General features: G+C 37.8%; 1 protein-coding gene across 1 annotated transcript; it reads left to right on the forward strand.

Annotated features, from left to right (window-relative positions):
* The first annotated feature begins 1865 nt into the window (after positions 1-1865).
* opn8a (opsin 8, group member a) lies at positions 1866-20379 on the forward strand. Its single transcript, XM_034900622.1, has 4 exons — positions 1866-2028; positions 12435-12728; positions 15248-15573; positions 19774-20379. Exons 1-4 carry the CDS (start codon positions 1956-1958, stop codon positions 20164-20166), a joined length of 1086 nt encoding a protein of 361 aa, XP_034756513.1. The 5' UTR covers positions 1866-1955; the 3' UTR covers positions 20167-20379.
* The last annotated feature ends 2684 nt before the right edge of the window (positions 20380-23063 follow it).

Consider the following 23063-nt stretch of genomic DNA (forward strand, 5'->3'; position numbering starts at 1 on the left):
CCAGGAATGTTGTGTGGACCATCCGGACCTTCCACCGCAGTGCTGTGGAGAAAGGTCTGGCAATTAGGGTTGAGTACCAAACTCAGTACTTTTTATAGGTACCGACCATATTACGTCGGAATACTACCAAGGACGATTCACTTTAAGTCAAACGGTGCCTAATTTCGGTACCTGGGAGTGCGTGCATATAGATGTCTATATCTATATAAATATATATATATATAGATATTATATATATAATATCTATAGCCAGGCTAGAATAGAATAAGATACAAACACAAGAAAAAAAAGAAATCATTAATTAGAAATTAATTAGAAATTAGAATAATTAAAATTTAGAAATTTTGTAGGGACAGGTTAGGAAAAGAAGAGGGAGTTGTTCTGGCATGTAAAATCTTCAAAATAAATAAAATGTTCTAAGTTATTAGGATATATAGGTTTGAAATAATTTTTACGACTGAAATATTTTTTCCGTTGAGAGCGAAAGTACCAAGAAAAGGTAACGTTGGGTATCTGAACCAAATTATAGGTACCTTTACACCTTTACAGTAGGCACCAATGCATTTTTCCTCCTCGGTCCCCCTAAAGGTCGGGAGCAGAATTGTCCATTACTGTTACCATTACCATTATTCTTATGTCTCATTTAAACAAGGTAATGAACCACTGAAACAATGTTGGAAACGTTTTTTGAAGGTACAAAAAGAATCTTTGGTGTTGGATCGACCAAACACTGAATTCATTCAATATCAATAAAATAAGGTCACTGTTATATTACTGTGCTGCAAAGTGGGATGTAATCAATGACAAAACGATGCCTTGGGACGGAAAAAAAATTGTATTATGTTTACTGAGTATAACTGTCTCACTCTCAGCTCCGTAAATAAATACTCTGTGAGAATGATTTGTTCCATTTTCTCACACTATTCTGCTACTGCATAGGCCATTACGACACCCTACATGATCCCAGCCGTTACACCCTTAACTAAAAACAGCTTTTTACTTAACAGACCGTATGTGATCTCTGAGGTTTTCACAGCTCTTTTCACACATCAAGAGGTGCAAAGATCTCTCGGATAAATGTGGAGAGGGTGCAAGATTAAGAAGCTCCAAGCTGTATTAACAAGCGGCAAGTGTGCCATTATCCCTGGAGTCAGTAGGCTACAAAAGACTTTAAAATGTCCTCAAAACATGAAGGGAATTAGGAATATGCTGTTTGTATACAGCTTGCTAATGTTAGATTAGATAATACTTTATTCATCCCACAAACAACATTTAAAACAGATAGAACAGTTAATATTGCTATTAAATTGTAAATTCAATATTATACACATACAGCCTAGTGCTTGAAAGATAACAAAAAAAATCTTTATCTACAAAAAGCACATTGTAATCCATGTTGACCACATGCACTAAAATGAACCCCCACACATGAGATTATGTACACATTATATTCGTTGACAGACAACGCTCTGGTTTGTCCCATAAATCCCAGCGGGTAAGATATTAATCCCATTTGATTGAGTCCTCAAGTCAATCTTCAATTGAAAGCAGACAATAAAGCTTTTGTCCCTACTTTACTTTCATTATTATCATTATTATTCTTATTATTATTATTATTATTATAAAAATGCTGCTGTATAGCCTAATTTAGTTTTAAGGCATTTGATTCATTAATGAATGAAACAGATAAGAAGCTTTCTTTTGATGAATCACATCTGTGTGTGTGTGTGGGTGTGTGTGTTTGTGTGCGTGCATGCATGCGTGCGTGTGTGTGAGTGTACATGTGTGTAAGTGTAAGTCAGGTGCATGTAGAGGGTTACTGACGGTATAATAGGTGCCAGCTGCTACATCGCACCCAAAGAATGTGAGAGTGAACTGACAAGGCTTTCAAAAATTCAAGGACCTGTTCAAATTATTATTATTTTTCTGCTGGAAGTGGCACTGAGTAGACAAACATGGATGATAAATACGTGTCCAAACTGTCACCTACTGTTGATTTTTGTGCAGGGATGTACCTGGTGATAATTGGTAAGTACATTGCCTACTTATTGACATCAGGGGTGGGAAAAATAATCAATTCTTAAATGCATCGCGGTTCTCCCTAGAACGATTCAATGCTTGATTCTGATTTTTTTTTTGAATGTGTTGATTTTTATTGAAAACTTACTGTCTCAAGACATGTACAAATCAGAAAACAGAGTAAATGAAAGATGATGGGATAATGGACAACAACTTAGAGTTAGGCAAGAGTGCAGAAAAAACAAAATGGCCAAAAGGAAAAAAATAAGTTTTGTATATATACACATGATCTAATGAGACATACATGAAAAACAGATATAGTTTGTTCATCTACTTTATCACATTACATGTGAGCACCTCATGTTTCATGTTCTAAGAAGCCAATTCTCCACCTTTAAAACTGAGCCTCTGACATGGAAGATGACTGTGAGAGAAGGTGACTTTCACAAGCATGTTTAAGGCTTAAGCATGGAATGACCAAAAATGTAATTCAAACTTGTGTGTGACAAATATATGTCACAATCTAACAAACTCAGATTTACATGCATATATTTTAAATTCATGCATGGAAATGTACATAAAAAACATGGTGTGCTGAGAGATTCCCACACCTAATTGACATGTATCCTAAGCTCAATATTTTAAGCATAGCATAGATGTATTTTAGGATTCTGATAAAGTGGCACTTGTTTAAAATAGCTGCAAGTTAGAAGCTAAGACGCATAAATCACTTATTAGGAACATGCACTTTATTACAGGGTTTCTGCAGGTTTCAACAAGTCACATTTAAGACTTTTTAAGACAGTTTGAGGACCTTTATGAATGATATTTAAGACCTATACGACATCAAAGTACAACAAAATGCGGAGTCACAAAAGTACTTGCAAAGTAAATAAATTGAATAAACCAACACAGTAATAATCTGTACATGTACACCGAATTATATTTGGACTATCAAGAACTAAGAAAGAACTAAAACACTACAAGATTTAAAAAAATGTCAATAACATCAGAGGTAGCGTTACATGGACGTAGAAAAATTAAGATCTTTTTTAAAATTATTTAAGACACATTAAAACACAATACTTCATTGAATTTAAAGACTTCAATTAAAGTGCTCATATTAGGCTCCTTTTCAGGTTTATTATTGTATTTCAGGTTTATAACAGAATAGGTTTTCAAAAACACCATATTTTTGTTGTACTGCACATTTCTGCAGCTCCTCTTTTCACCTCTTGTGTTTAGGTCTCTGTTTAAGCTACAGAGTAGACATCTCACTTCTATTCCATCTTTGTTGGTCTTACATGCGCAGTAGATAGGTAAGGACCATTACAGAAGCAGAGTATGAAGTTGTGCCATGCTAGCAGCTAGGTAAGCATTACAACATGTGTTACAAAGTGACGCACATTCATTACGGACGTAAAGGCTACACTACAAGAGAGATGTTTGGAGCAGTTTGTTACAGTGTTTCCTGTTGTTGGTAAGCCCCTTTGGGTTGGAGTTTGGACTTTTTCACTTTGTAAACCTATAACCATATCCATGCTCAGCTAGCATCTCTGACTGCAAGTCTTGGCTCTATCAGCTCTGATGTGAATAACCTAAAAAGCACCGTGGAAAGCAATGCAAGTATTCTTGACAGTCATTGCCACGCTTTTCAAGAGCTGGTGGTGAAGCTAGCAGACATGGAGTATAGAAACCGGAGATGCAACATCCACATCGTCGGGCTGAGAGAGGGGCTAGAAGGTGCTAATGCTATCCAGCATCTCTCGCGCTTCCTGCCTAAATGGTACCCAAATCTAGCAGATGTTCACATAGAGATTATGAGAGCCCACCAAATTACAGTGATAACCCAAAAAAGAAGAACACCATTACTAATCGCACGTTGATTTTTAATGTCCTCTGCTACACAACCAGGCAGGCGATCCTACAAGCTGCGCGGAGATCTCCGCTCGTCATTCAGGGCCAGAAAATTCGCTTCTCCCCAGTTTATAGCAACTTTACGGTCAACCGGCAGCAAGTCATCTATTAAACCATGGACTCAGCACGGGTCAAGGATCTGGATTTTTTTCCTGCTTTATCTGCCACCACTGAAGATCAGAGATGGGGCCCAGTACAGATCATTCACCTCCGCCGGGGATGCTGAGGACTATGTGAACTGGGCCGCGCCCCGTCCTCCTCCTTCTTCTGCTACGGCGGGGAACTGACGCTTCGGATCCAGACACGGAGGGCACCTTGAAGGAGGATCAGGACTGAAACAACTGCCTGATGAACATGGATCATTGGTTTGTCTTGCTCTCTTAATGCGTCCTGACTTTTGTAGCACTATTGATTGATTACAGAGACTGTGTTTCTGAATGCTATGTCGACCTAGCTTAATAAGGCCTACTCTCCATAGGTTAGCTGGGACACTGCTAGACTAGAGTTTCCTTTCCAAGGTGTTTTGTGTTTTTTGTTTCCAGTTTCCCCCCCTTCTCTTCCTTCTGTACCAATGTCTCAATGGCTCAGCCACGCAAAAACAGCGAGCAAAACCAGTATCGCCAACTCTTTTCCAATGTAAATAGCTAGCACTAGCTAAACGTGATGGTGCTGCTCATTTCCTATGTGTGACATCGTTCCATAATTTGCATAAAACGTAGTGGTTAATTCAGCTGACTGCCTGCTTCCCACAGTACAAGAGGAGAGGGAGAGAGACCCTGTGCTGTTGGCAGAAATTACTCTGATGCATGGAAATGATTTACAATATAATACATATCTCGCTTTTTTCCCTGAAGTCGCTTAATTTGTTGATAGTTGCTTTTTAGAAAAAGTCGCTAAAAGCAGTGCTGGAAATGTGGCTGTACACACTGGTATTATGACTGTGTCTAAATGGGTTCATCTTCTCATGTCAAAGAAGCTTTAGACAACCTCTCAGTCTAGAGTTGGGTGGTCATGTACATTTAAAGGGTTGTAAATATACTTCTTCAAGTAAATTGTATCACAGCATAGTTAACTTTAATCTAATAAAATGTTCCCATAAAATACTGGCTAGTGAAAATGCTGCATGGCTTGGTAAACCACTAGCCAGAGCAAAAACATTCATGTAAAGCCCTGAATGCATGAAACAAAATGCATATAATAATACATTTGAAGTGCTATATTACCAAGATATGCATATAAATATAAATATATCCACGACAGATGTGATGATTATATAATGCAACTGCTGAATTAAGGTAGCCTACAGGCACCTTTTTTTGGTCCAACTCTGCAAAATGCCGGGGTCATATGCAAGCATTACTTTTAGTGGAGCAAGATTAAGCTCAAGATTAACTTTACTGTCCTACAAGGTGGGAAATTCGTCATGGGCACTTGGGCAGAGCTGGTGGAATAACAAGCATTGAGTAGAGTGTCCGCGATCAGATGCACCCAGTGGAAATTCAATATCTCTAGTTCAAGCAAAAATATGCAACACATAACAAAATTATTATTATTTATTATTTGTGTATAGGTTACATATTTTTAATTAAACATCTGTAGTGCCTTATCTATGAAATCTGGGTTGCGTAAACATTTTTATTGGATATTTTCATGATTATTTTTATTAACAAAATAATATTTTCCCTATTACCTAGAATTAAGCTGAATTATTTGGCAACTACAACCAGTTATCGTTAACCCTTTTAAGTCTTTTGCACTGTTTCATATATTTTTAAGATACTGCAATCCAAGAAGCTATTTACAATTCCTCACATGGAAAAGCTTCTCCATGTCGTTGAATTTGAAAAAAAAAAGCAGTCTTACTTTCTAATAAGAATTTTGTTTGTGCAAGATATCCCAATTTCACTGTCCAGATTGATTTAATCCACTTGCTGTTAATGATACATTCTTTCTGCAGCTACATTTGTACTAAATGTCCATGCAGTTGAGATAACAGTACCTTAGATACTAAAACCTGCAGAAAACAATATTTTTGAGATATTGACATTGAATCAAGTACTCAAAAAACACATTGTGTAATGGGAAAGAGTTCTCATAGCACGGAAATCACAGCTCTATGACTCTATGGAACTTCTTTCAATACATTGTACTGGTTTTAGTCTGTAATGACTTGAAATCACTTACCTAACACCCGATGCTGGCAAGTCACAGTTTTCCCGCATGGTACTTCAGTTATTGCACGCCACAACCTCCTGATGAACCCATGTAGCACATGTCTACAAAAAAGAAAGAAAAAAAGGGGGGGAAGATATCATTAAATTCAGCTGCTATTAACTATCTCTTGCTAACTGCACTTTTTTGGTCCCAACTCAAGCACTGATATGTAGATAGGTAATTCATCTGCAAAGACAAAACCTAAATTAAGAACTGTAACTTTATGGCAAATAAATATAAAAATCTGTAAACATGCCCATATAGATCAATGAACACTGTAAGTTACCTTTAATTGATATTTTGTATACTCTTAGGTAGCTAACGTTAACATTACCAGTAAAGCAAACAGAAACAAAGCTAACAAAATGTTCCGTCTAAATATAGCCTAATATATAATTATTTCAGTATACTGTGATAACGTTTACGTTACACTTAACATACTTCACTAAAAGTACAGTACAGTAAATTTAGACATAGGTTAACCTAAGTTATACATTTTTGACACCTACAACAGCTAACGTTAGCTAACACTTTTACTAAGCTAGCTTGAGGAACGTTCATGTTAGCTAACATTAACGTTCCTCAATGGGGCGTGCTGCTATCATTCAAAAAACATGCAAAAAAACGAATGTCGTCCTTAGCAAGTGTTCATACACCTAACTCACAAACACATAATTAAGTTATTATTAACAGGGATGAAGGCCATACCTGAAAAACGGAGTTCTTTTCCAGAAAATGTTTCTAATTGAAGGAAGCTGCGTTCGCCCAATGCAGCTCAAAAGCTAGCGTTAGCTAGTTAAATGAGCTCTCCCTTGTGGAGACATTTGGTAACAACTCTTCCGCTGCTGGCAAACACGGTATGAAGCATAACATATCATTAATAAGAAAAAAATACTAGCTACAACACTTTTTGCCAAACAATGGTAATACATAATTTCCTCTATTGTACTGTATATGCAGCAGTATCCAGCAAAACAATTGATAAACCCACATGTAGGCTAAAGCTGGCCATCAGCAGATACAACAAGGGGAGGTTTAGTCTTGCTGAAAACCCAGACAATTTGGGCCAGATTAAAACTGAACTAAAACTAGTGTAAGTAACGGAGTTACAGTCATAATGTCAGAAAAACAACTGCAAATTAATGCTAAAATACCGTTCAAAATGGTTGGAACAGGCCAACTGCTTGCACTTTGGTATTTCTTGTAGCTTTCTCCAAAAACCATTTTAGCTACAAAAATATGTATTACATATGATCCCATGGCACATGCAACCCTTATAGCTAAGAGGCCTCCTGACTTAGGCCTATAAGGAAAATATTACTACTACTACATTTACCTATCTACTGAGTAACAACGTTGCAAAATTAGATTTTACAAAAAAAGCTTGTAAAACAACACATTTTCCAAAAACGTAACGTGGATGGTTCGCAACAACGCTCCTCACAAGTTAAATAAATAGTCAGTTCACTACTTTTTATTGAATTTGTGTGTTTTTTGTCAATTTTATAGCATTTGGAGAAAAAACTATTGATAAAGAACTTTTAAAAAAAAAGTGTAAAAAAAGAGGAAAATGTCAAATAAAGTGACAAAAATATGAAAGAAATTATCCGATCGTGCTTCATGGAAGGGATGAAATGTTTGCTTGGTATATCCAGCAATCATGTAATGTTCAAAACAGCAAAAGTAAACCCCAGGCGCCCAGATAGCTCAGGGTTTGACTCCGACCTGCAGCCCTTTGCTGCATGTCATTCCCCCCTGTCCTTTCATGTCTTCAGCTTTCGTAATGTTACCCATCGCATTAGCCATCTGGTCAGTGTACCTGGTCAGCATGTTGGGATTAGTATATAACATATTTAGTTGACAGTCACATTTAGCATAGGTGCTACCAGAAAGGAGCAATATAAGTTCTACAGTCCAGCTTACAGACATTATTATTCCATCCCCATACCATACCTTTAATGTGACATAGTGCTCTTTAGATGCTTTTAAATAGACCTTACTGGTTCCCTAATACCATATCTGAAGTCTAGTTGTTTGTGATTGATGTCCATTCCTAATGATTGTTGCTTACATCAATACCACAAAGCCTCTTTTTGTTCCCTGTGGAGCTCCTTCACCACCCATCATTTGCTACATCATCCTGATATGATTGAAGCCAAATAAAGGAGTGAATATTTGCAGAGTGACTCACACATACGCATGATTAGCATATGTCCAAAGCCTTCAAGATAAAAGGCATGGATTTAAAACACAGCATCTGTAAATCCACTGGTGTTGTACATCATGGTGCATTTGGTTTCCATTGACTTTATAATCAAGTATTTAACCTTTTCTTCACCAATTGATTTTTTAAATGAATTAAGCCTATGTGGCCTATGAATTAAGCCATCAGTGGTCACCGCTTGTGAGATGTGCAAAACAACAAGTGCCAAGAGGAGCAACTTAATCATGAAAAAAAGAGGAGGCATGACTTTGAGCCAGGAATTGAGGCAGTGAACTATGGATGAGATGACAGGGTGTAAGAGAACAGAGAAGAGGCACCAATGGAAATTATGAATGTGGCTGATTGAATTTTTCATTTCACAAGATGAAAGTGGCCTGGAAATCCAGACCCAAATCCAAAGGGATTAAGGTTCTGGCACTGAGTAATGAAAGTCGCCATGTCAAGGGGCAGCACCAAGCGTGCATTTGAAAAGGTCATTGCACACAATTGGATGACACTGCGACCAATCACAACAATACATGGGGTGACGTATACAGAGCCTCATGCGCTAAGCTACTAGCAAAGCTAACTGGCAGATTAGACTGTTGCCTCTGGCCCGCCTACATCAGACACACCGCTGTGATTGGTGCAGCTCGGCTTCAAGGGTATAGTTAATGAGCAGCATTACCTGATGCCAGAGTAACTCGCTGAGCAAATTCATCTGCAAATGCATTGCAAAAGGCTGTTGAAATTTCAGAGTTAAAGAAAAATATCTTGAAAATATCGCTCCGTTTTTGCGGGCTAACTCTTTGAAGCGGCTGTTCTCAATGGTCAAAATATTAATATAGCAGCAGTATTCAATAAATATTTGCTAAGTAAAAATATATTGGAGTAATGGCATCCTGAGCAGAGAAGGAATTAACTTGTAGTCCAATCTCTGTTCTGTGTAAGTTGGTGTGGACGCATGTGCATGTGGCCATGAAGCAACGTTGGTATTTCCCTGCCTGCAATCCCAGCCTGCTATTGTTTTTTTTTTATACATGTATATATACGGCATATGAAATATATAGTATAGTTGTGACAATAAAACCGTGCAGAAATCCTGATGGCTCATTTAAAAGCACAGTTTCTGAATGCTGGCGGTGTGCTTTTCTCTTTGGACCACATGTGCATTTTAAATTACTTACACAGTCTTTATAATACCTCAACCTGATTTGTATTAAATATCTAAAAGATATGGAAATAACACTTTTTACAAGAGGGGACCTGTTAGAAACTGGAGCACAGCAATGCCTGACTATCATCGTATTTGGTAGCCAAATGTATTTTTGTGGATAAGGGCATATGTGTGAACTATTTTTTTCAACAATTTTCTGCGAGTTTCTTGTGAGTTCAAGTCTGCTATGATAAATCGAGCCTATAGTAAGTTCAGTCAGGGGGACTATCTTATGTTACTCACTCATTCTCATTCACTTCACTCTCCCCCTCCTCCTGCTTCTCGTTGTCGGCTGAATAGAACACGATGGGGTCTAATCACTAAAGACCTTTCTCAGTTATCATTTCAGTTCCTGCCAATGAATAATTGTTCACTCAAAAGGAAGTCTCTCCTGATTGAAATGTCTATGCCGTATATTTAACTACAAGGATACAAATCACATTCAGCGTGAACCAGGAACATTTCCAATAAAGATTCTTAGCATTTAAAGTCTGCTGCTCAAAGCACTTATTCATGTACATAATCATTGTCTGGTAATGTACCAGATTCAGATTGAGATGTTCTGAAGAGAACACGAAAATGACACTGGCATCAGGGATTATATTGTATAGTGTTTCAATCAGCTACAGCCACAATGTGCCATCTCACTGGGAGGCGAGGCCCCCTTGTGGTGGAAATGTGGACCACAGCTTACAAAATGAATTTAACACCCAATAAAAGGCCCTCATAAAACAACGTACACATACCAACTATTCAAAATATACATCATTAAACCACATAATTTGACCACACATTGCTGGGTGTCACAATAACAGAAGAGAAATATGAGTAGAAACATGCACTGATGTCTTTTTGTCTTTTATTGACAGAAGGTTGAATACAGTGTGAATCCAGAGCACTTGTGGAAAGGTCTCTCTGCGAGAGAAAAATCCATTAGGGACAAAAACCTAACACGCTTTGTCACAGATTAAAAAGACTGTTTAAAAAAGGAATGCATCAGCATGTTGTGTCAATCAAATTTCCATAAGCTTATGTAAAAGAGACATATGACGTAAAGCAGGTGCCACCAAGAACACATCAACCAATCTCTAATGAAGTAGACATTATTATGTTATCACAGCAGCAAAATGTAGTAAACACTTTTTTACAATCACATGCACTGTAAGAATTGTGTTGCACAGGGGTAAAATAGACATATAGGCCTAGTTTTTAACATGTGTTACGTGTCACATATTATGGTTTGCCTGCTTAAAATTGTAGATTAGATTTACTACACATGTATGGAACCCGGTGATCTAATCAGATCGTCTTCCCATTTCTTTGTACACATTATCACTATGTGGTTAAACCACTTAATAATGAAATTGTCTGTATCTGTGAATTCCATATAATGTTTTTCCTTTTTTTTCCCCCCTTATGTTTATCATGACATCGTGGAGAAAGCACTTTAATCACATGCGCTTGACATCAGTCCTGATCCACATACGTCATTGCATCCTCATTGTACAAAGACACTTTGCACAATGAGGCTAACATTTTCCAATAAGCTAAATATTACTTGTTTTGGTCCGAACCCAAGCTTGTGTGCTGCACTTAAGATCTCACCTGTTGTCAAATCTGGACACAAATCTACATGTGATGTGGTAAATTTATGAAAATTCCCATTTTCCATGACTGTTTCAACTTCTATCTTAAGCATTATAACCTATAAGGCACTTTTATTTAACAGATGTGTATTGATTGCATTATTTGGGATCTGTTTCATGTATGGTTGTTTTTCTGTAGACTATGAATCTGTTGTCTTTTACGCATCACAAAGCTATGAAGTGAGTTAAAGGAGAAGATTTATATATCGATATGTCCGGAGTGGTATTGATCTTTCCATCCATCATTCAGCACAAAAAGCAATTTAACACACTTACCTAAATGTCTACTGTGTAAACTTTTCCTTTAATTGGGTGTTATAATATCAGAATTTATGCAATAGCCTAATCAAGTGCAGAGGTTCGGATAAAAGTGATCAGCAAAATTATACAGATGCTATATATCTTATAAATATCGAAAGTTTTTTTTTAGCATGAGTAGCTGAATGATGTGTTAGTTGTGTCATGGACCCATATACAATCTTAGGCTGTACTCTGTGATTAAGTATTATTTGTCTTTGTTGTTTTTTGTCTTTTTCATGTTCTCACGCTATTTGTTTGTCAATCAAACTATGTCAATGTCATAACAGCTTTTTAATCTTTCTTATTTTGTTTCGTTGTCATCATTTTTAATTTTTTCGTCTATTTTATCTGGCGGGGTGGTAGTAGCTCAGTCCGTATGGACCAAAGTACGGAGTGTGGATTGGTAGCTGGAGAGACTGGCAACTTCACCTCCTGGGCATTGCCAGGTGCCAATGAGCAAAGCACGGTACCCCCCCACTGTACTATATTTTACAGCTGTTACTGTTATTGTGGCTTTTACATCTATTTAATTAAATTCCAAATATAGAAGACAGCAGAAAGCGGTTGTTCCCCGGTCTGTGCATGGAATGTAAGCATGTCATGATCACTAGAGAATTCTACGCCATGCTCTCATGATTTCTGATCTTTGTTGTGAAAGGGGGGATAAAGCTCCATCAGATTTTTCAAGTTAATGTATTCTTTAAGAACCACAATGAATCTCCTTGGATCAACGGGTGATCATCCACTTGCTCAGTGATCATCCTCATTGCTACATATGTAAATCACTGTTGAAGGGGTTTGATCTGATTACTGAGGCACATTCACTCGCTGTGATCAAGCAAATCTCCCTACAGGGATAGGTTATTTATTTTAAATGTTGTCTTGTCTTTTTGTTCCTCCATCCTATTCTTTCCCGCAGCCATCCTGTCTATCTTTGGGAATGCAGCCGTCCTGGTCAGCGCAGGTCGTCGTCAAGCCCTGCTCAAAGCTCCCGAGCTGCTGACAGTGAACTTGGCCGTAACAGACATCGGCATGGCCCTCTGCATGTACCCTCTGTCCATTTCTTCTGCTTTTAACCACGCCTGGATTGGAGGCGACACATCTTGCCTTTACTACGGCCTGATGGGCATGATCTTCAGCTTAACCAGCATCTTGACTCTGGCTGTGATGGGGATGATCAGATACCTGGTAACAGGAAGTCCACCTAAGAGAGGTAATGTAATCTCAAATAGGATTTATAGGGGAACATTGCCGTTTTTAATAAATCAATCAATCGTACAAAGGCCACTGGGATTTACCTTCTGATGTGACATCAAATGGTAAACAGAGCCTTTTAATCTTGTAAAAAAAACACGTCCTAAATCCTTTCAGATTATCATCAAGCGTACACCTTGCTGGTGTTTTGAAAGGAATTATTGATGGGGTTGAAAACACTTTACAAGAAAAGTAATATTGATCTTCTGTGGTTTGACGTACTCCCGGTCAAATCGTAGCTAAGCTCGATGAACAAGCTTTATGGGGCGATTGAAGCCACTCACTGAGGGCTTCATTCTTGTCCGGAAGTTGGTTTTGAAAGGATTCCAAGCGAGCAGTACGTGCAGCATAGTTTGCTGAATAATAGATGCAACCAATGCCGTGACTGACATTTACACTGATGTCCATTTGTTCTTGTCAACAAGTAATGTTGAACCGTATACATGGGATATTCTGTAAGGTCCTTGCTGGGAGCAAATTGTCAAAACTGTCAAATCAAGTTTTCATGCCTCTTATCTCTTACCAAGAAAGCATTGTAGCTCTAGTAAAGGTCGGTTTGTAGCAATAGGAACCCATGAGACAAGGCTAGTGTCCACACAACCCGTGTATATTGTAGCAGCCTACATTGCTGTATTAGTCTGTATGTTGTGAAAGGATAATAACAGAATGAAGTAAGGAGTTTTTTTTCCAACCAAAAAAACATAAAATGCTGAGAATTCCTGCAAGTTTAGCCATAATTCTTACACTTGCAGATAATAGATAATGTCAAAGATGCTAAATTAAGTTAAATGAAGCTAGACATTGATTTGATAGCATAGCATACAGGTAATTAAGTGGGCAAGACCCAAATAGGGGACAAGATGCTCTAGTGACAATTTTTTGCATACAATTACAGTGAAAGGGAGGTTTGAGCACTCCAAATAAGCATGGAATATAGCCACAGTGTATCACAATAGTCACATCAAAGTACCTTCACAAGGGGTTGACATCCAAATGTCGCTGTTTCTGACTTTCATATACCACGTCGTTATCTAGTATACATGTATACAGCATAAGATGCAGATAGGTTCCCTTTGAGCTTTCAGGACATAGAGATATAAAAACAACATCGTGAAAGGATTCATGAAATACACAATCATGCTTACATAAGAGCATGTCAGGATAATTGACCCAACATGGAAAAAGGCAGAAGAACTGTCAGTGCCAGTTTGCATTTTGAGTGCATGGGAAACGGCAGCTGGACAGCTGGAGATGAAGTCTTAATTATAAGTGTACATCGATATGGATGTAGTTGATTAGTACAGTGGAGGCAAGTCGAAAGCTAATGCCAACACACAAGGAAGCTTTTTACCAAGAGTTATTTAGACAATTGATTATTGTAAATGCATTGTAGATGATCGAGTGCTTCTAGCCTTATCTTGGGTGGTCATATGTTTCACAGGTGTCCTGGAATAGTCTCCCCTATGTGCATGTGAGCTTTGAGCAGCTACCTTAATTGAGATGTTATGTTTTGGAGGAGTATCAATGGGGTTTAGCGTTAGTTCAGGCAGAGCGCTACAGTCACAGTTGCATCATCTTTCATTAGCATAAGCTGATGGACAGCTGTTTCATTCATGCTTCACAATCAGTTGCTCGCTTACCAGCTGTTTGGCTACCAGCTGACTAGTAACTTCCAGTCAAATTCATGCAGATCTACAGTATGGCCATTACAAAGCAGCCTAGTATCCCAAGGACCTGCACCTAGGCCAACATGCACGGGGGATATGTTTGCGTGGCGGTTTTTTTTATGCTTGTAGGTAGTATGTTTACTATGTTTGTCTAATTTTGGGATCCACCTCCCAACAGGAATGGAATCAACCAATCAACTTGCTTGACGCACACATGCGTCCACACAACACATTGTCGAGATTTGGAAGGTGTGCACATCGGCTCCTCTACTAGTCTCTCTGTGACCTACTGTTACACACAACACTCTTTTCTGCATAGATCAGTAGGCGTGCCAGTGCATTGTAACAAGGTGGGATGGAAGGGTCAAAGACCTGCAACTAACATTCACCTCATTGTACATCTTAACCTAAATCATTCCCTAACCATGACCAAGAACACAAGTCACCTAAGCTTAGCTAAAATCATTTATTTGCAATAAACACAATCTTTCTCCAACTGTAACCACACCCCATATGCCATGTAAGGATATCGTACAATTGCATTTTCACTCAAAAAGCAAAATTCTTTGAGTGAATTTCTTGATGTGTCTCTGACTGACTTATGATGGCTGCACATTGTTGTCTTTTCATACTCCTCATTACATATTGTGCCAGTGAAGTTGGTGATGTTGCTGCCTAGTTGATTATCATGCTTTGTGGCGTAAAAGCCACAGAAAAAGAAATAGCAAGGACTGAAGTGCAAAGTAGTAATACGCAATAGTATCATGTAATCAACGTACAAAACTGAATTTAAAATTCTGCTTGTGCACAGGTGTCAAGTTCCAGAGGAGGAGCATCAGTGCTGTGATCGGTGTGATCTGGCTGTATGCCACCCTGTGGGCCTTGTTGCCTCTGATGGGCTGGGGCAGTTATGGGCCAGAGCCGTTTGGACTTGCCTGCTCGATAGACTGGACCGGCTACGGGGAGTCCCTGAACCACTCCACCTTCATCATGGCTCTGTCTGTACTCTGCACATTCATCCCCTGTCTGGTCATTTTCTTCAGCTATTTTGGTATTGCCTGGAAGCTGCACAGGGTCTACCACTCCATGCAGAGCTATGAGGTTCAAAATGGCAACGTTGAGAAAAAAATCACTCTTGTAAGTACAAGACCATCAATTCTGTCTTGACTCTGTCCCCGCAGAGATTAAAAGGCTGTAGTCCTTAACTGTAATTAAAGACAACATTTGTGTGTATATAATATAACAGCACAAGAATAAATGCTAAAACCAAAGCAAAAATAAGTGAAAACACGAAAGGAAATACTTTCACTTTGCTTTTTTCTTAATATTCGTGCCAACTTAAATGAAATAACATGACGCAAAAACAAGTTTTAACACTCTAATTGTAATAAGAAATCATATCAACAAAACAAAAATAAAAAATCAGGGCCTAAAGAAATCTGAAAATTGAATATTTGCCTTTACAATCAAATCCTATTGTTATATTGTTGCCAACCATATGATAAATTACAACCATGATCCATCCCTTCAGTTATGTAAATTTATATTCTTTATCACTCAAATCTCCCCATGAAAAACTTCATAGCAGCAGCCCTGTTTGTGCTTTCTAGTTGAATATTTTGACAAAGATGAATATTTACAGACATGATGTCGCACTAACATATGTCAGTAACTATATCAGTGTTCAGGTTAAATCTGGGCAGAGCATGTGTTTGACAGGCACAAGTCTATTGGAACAACGTTGACATAAAATGGATTTTCAGTAAGCAGGATCATTCTTGAGGATCAACATTGACATAGCAAATGGATTGAGTACACAGTTAATAATCACCTTAACTCCTGGTTCCCCTCCTTCTCTCACATTTCAAATACAAGCAAGACAAATGAAGAGCAAAGTAAAGCTTTGCATGTGGATGTCCCTGGCAATGGGGGCTCAAAGGATGTGGCCAGCCTTGCTTTGTGTTTTTCTTATTGCTCATCCACCTCAGCCAGCCTCCATTGAAACTGGTGATTAAATAACCCCTTGACTCAACTGCGATGAGGGTTGTGGATGAATAATGGATATGGAAGCCAGCTTTTATTTCTGTGCTGCTGTTTGTTGACTGGACTGAACAAGACAGATACTGGTCAGCTATGTGATTGCATATAATGATACAATTTAGCACTGTAAAATGCACCACAATTACCCACTACACTTCATGGTAGCATTTCACTCCATGTGTGTACAGAGAATGCAATTGTATGCATTTGCTGCATGTGTGTCAAGGGCTGAATTTACATAAATAGATAGATAGATAGATAGATAGATAGATGCTTTAGTCATCCCAAAGGAAATTTTAGGCATCCAGTAACAAGACAACCATGACACTACAAAAACATACACACACAATATAACACATACCTACGAATAAAATGAGAATCAAGATTAAAATGAAATAAAAAATAAAAAATAAAAAATAAAAAATAAAAAATAAAAAATAAAAAATAAAAAATAAAAAATAAAAAATAAAAAATAAAAAATAAAAAATAAAAAATAAAAAATAAAAAATAAAAAATAAAAAATAAAAAATAAAAAATAAAAAATAAAAAATAAAAAATTAAAAAATTAAAATTAAATATTAAAAATTAAAAAATAAAAAATTAAAATAAAAAATTAAAACAATTAAATTAAATTAAATTGATAAAATTAAAAATTAATAAAAAAAATAAAAATTTAAATAAAAAAATTAAATCTCTCCCAGAAATGCAATGACCATAATAAGGTGAGATACTATGGTAGACTGTGTGTAATGAAGTTAATTCTGCAACACACTGCAAAAGGGAAGAAGTGAACAGTGCGGGGATTGAACAGTGCAAAAGATCATGATAAAACATTAACTGTTATATAAATGTTCCTTTACAAATTATGTCAACTTCACAGCTGACAGTTCCATTAACCTTCTGAACGAGGGCACCCAGGAGCCAAAGCTCAAGATGATGTTAACCTGTAATGGATTAGATTGACAAATCTCTCGCCAATGTTTAAATAACAGCTCTCATGTGTCCATGCTAAAAGGACGCTAGAGCCAGCAGGCAATTAGGTTAGCTTAGCGGGAAACAGCTAGCCTGGTTATTTCCAATTAAAAAAGGATGCCAGCAAGCCTTTCCTCAAAATGTCAATCAATATGTAATATCTTCCAGCTGCTACTAGCATCTTGTCATCACTGGTAGATGCTAGGCAACCAGTGAAAACTCCAGGAAGTCAATGGATTGGTCAAGGAAAGAATCCTTAAAACCACAACATGACATTTCTGTGTGTGTATGAATTTATAAAACAATTTAATTTAATTTAACAAAGCTAATTAGGGAATTTTAGATATTTTTGTTTCACTTAAGACAGAGCCAAGGTGGCTGTTTACTCATATGTAACCTGTACTATGATCATTACATCTACATCTTACATCCTGTAACGTATTCCCTGTTACGTAATGTTCTTATTCCTAATCGGTCAGGCAGTTTATAGGTTATTACACACAGTCTACCAAAGTATCTCACCTTATCATGGTCACTGCATTTCTATGAGTGATTTTCAATTTTTAATTCTATTTTTATTCTTAGGTATGTGTGATATAGTGTATGTGTTGATATGGTTGTCTTGTTACTGAACGCCTAAAATTTCCTTTGGGATGAATAACGTATCCATCTATCTATCTATCTATCTATCTATCTATCTATCTATCTATCTATCTATCTATCTATCTATCTATCCATCCATTTCCCCTGCTTTCAGTCTAAACACTAATTTAAGCTAATTTCCCAATGGCTGGCTTTAATGAGTAATTATGGCAAATGGATGATGTACTGTATGGAGGATAGACAAAAGTAGCATGGAATAATTATGAATAATGAACAGTGCAATTTGTCTAATTTTTCAATTTCTTTTCTTAGTCTTTTAATAGTTTTTAATTTCCAAAAGAGGTCTGTGGCACGACGTACAACTTACATCCAGATCTGGCCATTTGATATTAGGATAAAGTTTTGGTATTATGTAACCTTTTCATAGGATTTTAATACACGATAAATGTAAAACATGACCAGATGTATTATTTAATTCACTTGTGACGTTGTGTGTTCCAGCAAATGCCATGTGGCTGTAGGGAGTGTGTGAGTGAGTGAGTGAGTGATTGTTTTTTGAAACCTTTTCTTACTTTTTTTTGTCTCTGTTTACACTTTTGACGCTTTTTTCAATGTTCAACACTAAGTAACACTAACTTATTAACCTTAGTTTTACAGTTAATTTTGAAATTTAAGGCCAATAAACCTGATTTATAGGAAATTATTCCTGATGTTTGAGTTAGAAAAGCAGAAATTAGGAATTATTTAGACTAAAATTAAAAGGAATGGATGTTGATGGATAATTGCAGACTGGAATATGTCAACTTTTACTCAATACTGTTTCAAAACCACTTCAATTCGTTTATAAATGACACAAAATTGAATAAGACGCCCCGAAATTTATGAAACTAGAGATTTGTACTTGGCAAAGAGCGTTGTGTGGAATCAATCATGTTATTTTGGGTGATAAAAATAACATTGATATAGGAAAACAGGTCAATTTGACGGGTTAAACACATCTTTTTGAAGATTTTGACAAAAAATACTCAAGACATGAGCCAAAGATTTAATATGCAACAGCATCCTTTTAAAACCCTTTGTGCTGTTTTAGCCTGTGTGTCTTTTAGACCTGAATACTGAGAGACATAAAGATGTAATATGTTTAAATTGTTCCTGATAATTGATGATTGACACACTGCCTAACACGCTCTGTCATGTGACTTTACCGGTTCACACCAATCATTTGACTGTTACCTGTTGATCATGTGATCCCTGGCCAATGGGCCGTATACAATGCAGCTCAAATGCAGACATGTTGCCTTCATGGTCTTAACGCGTTGGTGTGTTTTAATGACTATCTATTCTGCTTTTCCGTATTTTCTGTCATATCTACAATGTTAAAATGTTGGATTTTGATATAATGAGGTAAACATATTTTTAGAGAAATCCCCAAGAGCTAAAACGTTTAATAATTTGGATTTCCAACTGTTCTTAATGTCCATGCCCGGCGAATTGTATAATCCTTTCCACTGTTTCTCTGCAATGCACTCTACTAAAGGTCAAACTATAATTTTATGATTTTCTCCAATCAGCAAGTGGCACATTTTGGTGAAAATGAGTATTTTTCCCCTCCATTCTTGTTCCGCCATCTTCCCTCCTTTACTGTTCAGGCACCCCTCGGGTTTTCTTTTCTTCATCCCTCCCTGCCCTCCCATGTTCTTTTATCTGCTCTTCTTATTCCAGATGGCTGTGATGATCAGTTCAGGTTTCCTTATTGCCTGGACCCCCTACGTGGCTGTAAGCTTCTGGAGCATGTTTCACTCTCAGAACCAGGACCACATGGCTCCAATCATCACCATGTTACCTTGCCTCTTTGCTAAGAGCTCCACCGTGTACGACCCTTTAATATACTTCATCTTCCAGGGAACCCACCGGCACAAGCTCTTCCACCTCCACAAACTCATGTGTTGTTGCTCTCATCGGGCTAATCCATCTGCTGAAGGACAGATGCTCGGGGGCAAAATGGTCAAAGGTTTGGACTGCACCAGTTTTGAAAAAGAAACCGGTGAAACCTATGTAGGTCCAATCGGAGCTCCAGACAAACAGTCTGGGAGTCAGATAATAACTCTGGGCTAATGCATGCAATGGAGTCTCCATTCTTATTGAATCCCTGTCTTTCAATTGTCATTGAAGGAATTTCATGTTCATACGGTAAAAATAGAATAGAGTACAGACATCTACGCTCATACATGACTTAATGCATAAATTAAGGCGTTTCAGTCATCATCATTTCTGAAGTCTTTTGTTTAGTAAGATGACAGAAGATGGAATAAAAGTAGTAATGTGGAGCTAGACCAAGGCTTGGGAGACCCGGCCTAGCTTGGGAGAAAGACTTTTAACAGGGAGGAACTAGCTTTCTCTTTCCAAACCTAACCTTTTAGGCGCAAAGATTAAAACACTGTATCTTTTACGTTTATTTTTTACAAAAACAGAATGCTATGGGTGCTAGTTAACCACTTCGGGGGCTGTTGTGTCGATAGACTGCTGCTGGAATGTCCAACGCTACACCCCCTGTATTTATTACAATCCATTTCATTCATTACTCGGCAGATGATTCGTTTGATTTGAATTATTTGATTTGAATTCTGATTTTTTTTTTTTTTTTTTTTTTACTGGAATATTGTAGGAATATTGTTGCTTCTTTACTTTTCTTGTTGGGAGTTTTTTTCGGCATTTTTTTCCCCTTAATGTAGCAAAAATGAGCCGAACCGTGACTTCGAAATACTGGGAGTACTGGGATTTTTGTGGTAAATTTCTTTGACATTTGTATTAAAGGAATGTGCTGACTTATTGAGACATAAGCTCATTCACTGTATCCCCTCAGAGTTATATAAGTCCATATATACCCTTCTCATCTCTGCGTGTCATAACTCAGTCCGACGCACCCGCCGCTAGCCTAGCTTAGCACAGATGCTGGAGGTAACTGGCTCCATCTTGCCCACTGCTCCCACTAAGTGACAATATAAGCCCAATATATTCCTATTTACATGCTGTGATTTGTCACAGCGTGTACATTTAACAAAGTCGCATGAGACACAGCCATCTTCCAACTGTGTACATACTGGGAACTATTCTCCACAGAAGGCAAAGCACTGCTACTTCTGTTACTTGGGCGGAGTGACTTGCTCGCAGCACCTGGGTTAGGGAAATCAGCTGCTTTTTAAGGTGTATGTGGAGAATAGTTCCCAGTATGTACACTCTTCAATCTACATTGCTCTGCCATTAACTTGTATTGGCTCATCAGAGCTAACTGAAGATGAGGCCAAAAGGCCAGGCTCACATTGTTGGAGGTAGATGGAGGTAATTATTATAAAGTAAATAGATTGCGCTTTTCTAGTCTTTTCCACCTCTCATATACCTCTCTCCACTAGCTACAGTTACCATTCACCACCTCCACACACTGGTAGACAAGGCTGCCAGCAGACAAGGTGTTACTGCTCATAAGATAAACATTCACACACATTCACAATTTGGAGCAAGAGGAGAACTGATTTCATGTGGAGGAAAACATAAAGTACATATTCAGTGCCACAGATTATTATGTTAGATGTTGTATCATAACCCAAAGAACAAGATCCAGGGTATGAGCGGCCAAAATGGATTTCCTCAGGAGGGGGGGCCTGCGTCTTTCTTAGAGATAGGGTGAGAAGCTCAGTCGTCCGTGAGGAGCTCGGAGTAGAGCCGCTGCTCCTTCATGTCAGAAGGAGCCAGTTGAGGTGGTTCGGGCATCTGGTAAGGAGGCCTCCTGGGGGACTCTTTGCTGGGAGGAGGCCTCGGGGAAGATCCAGGCCTAGGTGAAGGGAGGTCCAGCTGGGAGGAGGCCTCGGGGAAGACCCAGCACTAGGTGGAGAGATTACATCTCCAACCTGGCCTGGGGACGCCTCGTGATCCCCCAGTTGGAGCTGGTTAATGTGGAGGTTAGGGGTCTCCTGGTGGAGCTGCTGCCCCCGCAACCCAATACTGGAAAAGCAGACGAAGATGGATGGATGGAGATATCATTGTGTGCTATTAAAATTTAATGAGGGAAACTGCAGCAACACTGGGAAAAAAAGAGGGGATTTCTTTCAAACCAATTTTCATAACCTGGAGAAATAAAGGCAAAACTATCAGTATTATAGATAAAAGTAGGTTATCTAAACAGTATCTCTAGTAGTCAAAAAGCCCCACATGGTACCTTTAATAACAGAACAAATGATGATTTTTTCTCAACAGAGAAAGAAACTAAATCAACACTACTGTAGGCAAGACTGCAGTTGGTTGTTGGGTCAAAGGTAATGAATAATAAATTCCTTTTCCTTTCTACCTATGAGCAAATCAAAGGTGAGTGCGGGAATGTGAAGGGATTGTTATGATATGGATATAAAAGAATAAACCCCACACCTCTGGGCCCACCTTGCCTTATCTGGATGTTGTAATGGGATGTGGTCTGAAAGAAGACCTCCCTGGTGGATTCCTTACATTTCTTTCTTTTCAATGATGGGGATCATAATGAGTCTCTACAGAAAAGCTTCATTCATGCTTATGACTGGCTGGGGTATTGTAGAGAATGAAAGGACCTTTTGTCCTTTATCTATCTATCTATCTATCTATCTATCTATCTATCTATCTATCTATCTATACGTATACATATAGAGTTAGAATTATTTCATTATCAAGAAGAGAGAAGAGACCCCTGAAGTTGTATCAAAGTTCATTTTTACTTACTTACTTTGTACACAAGGAGACATTTTCTACACTACAGAATATAACAGAAATAACTAACTGGAATCTCTCAGCCGCTCATTTACACAAAGTGGATATTAATACAAAGTCAGAACAAAGTTGATTTCAGTTAATCTCATTCGGCTATATGGTTATCTTGTTAAGATTGTCTATATCAGTATAATATGCTATTCTTATGCAAACAGATTTATAATAATCATAGAAAAAGTACTGTATGTATCATCACTTTTCTGACATATATATATATATAT

This window comes from Etheostoma cragini, chromosome 18, assembly GCF_013103735.1.
Source record: "Etheostoma cragini isolate CJK2018 chromosome 18, CSU_Ecrag_1.0, whole genome shotgun sequence".
NCBI lineage: Eukaryota > Metazoa > Chordata > Actinopteri > Perciformes > Percidae > Etheostoma > Etheostoma cragini.

Coding starts and splice junctions, on each gene's coding strand:
- opn8a (XM_034900622.1), top strand. CDS start 1,956: ATGGATGATAAATACGTGTCCAAACTGTCACCTACTGTTGATTTTTGT. Junction 2,029..12,434: donor GATGTACCTGGTGATAATTG/GTAAGTACATTG, acceptor TCTTTCCCGCAG/CCATCCTGTCTATCTTTGGG. Junction 15,574..19,773: donor TTGAGAAAAAAATCACTCTT/GTAAGTACAAGA, acceptor TTCTTATTCCAG/ATGGCTGTGATGATCAGTTC.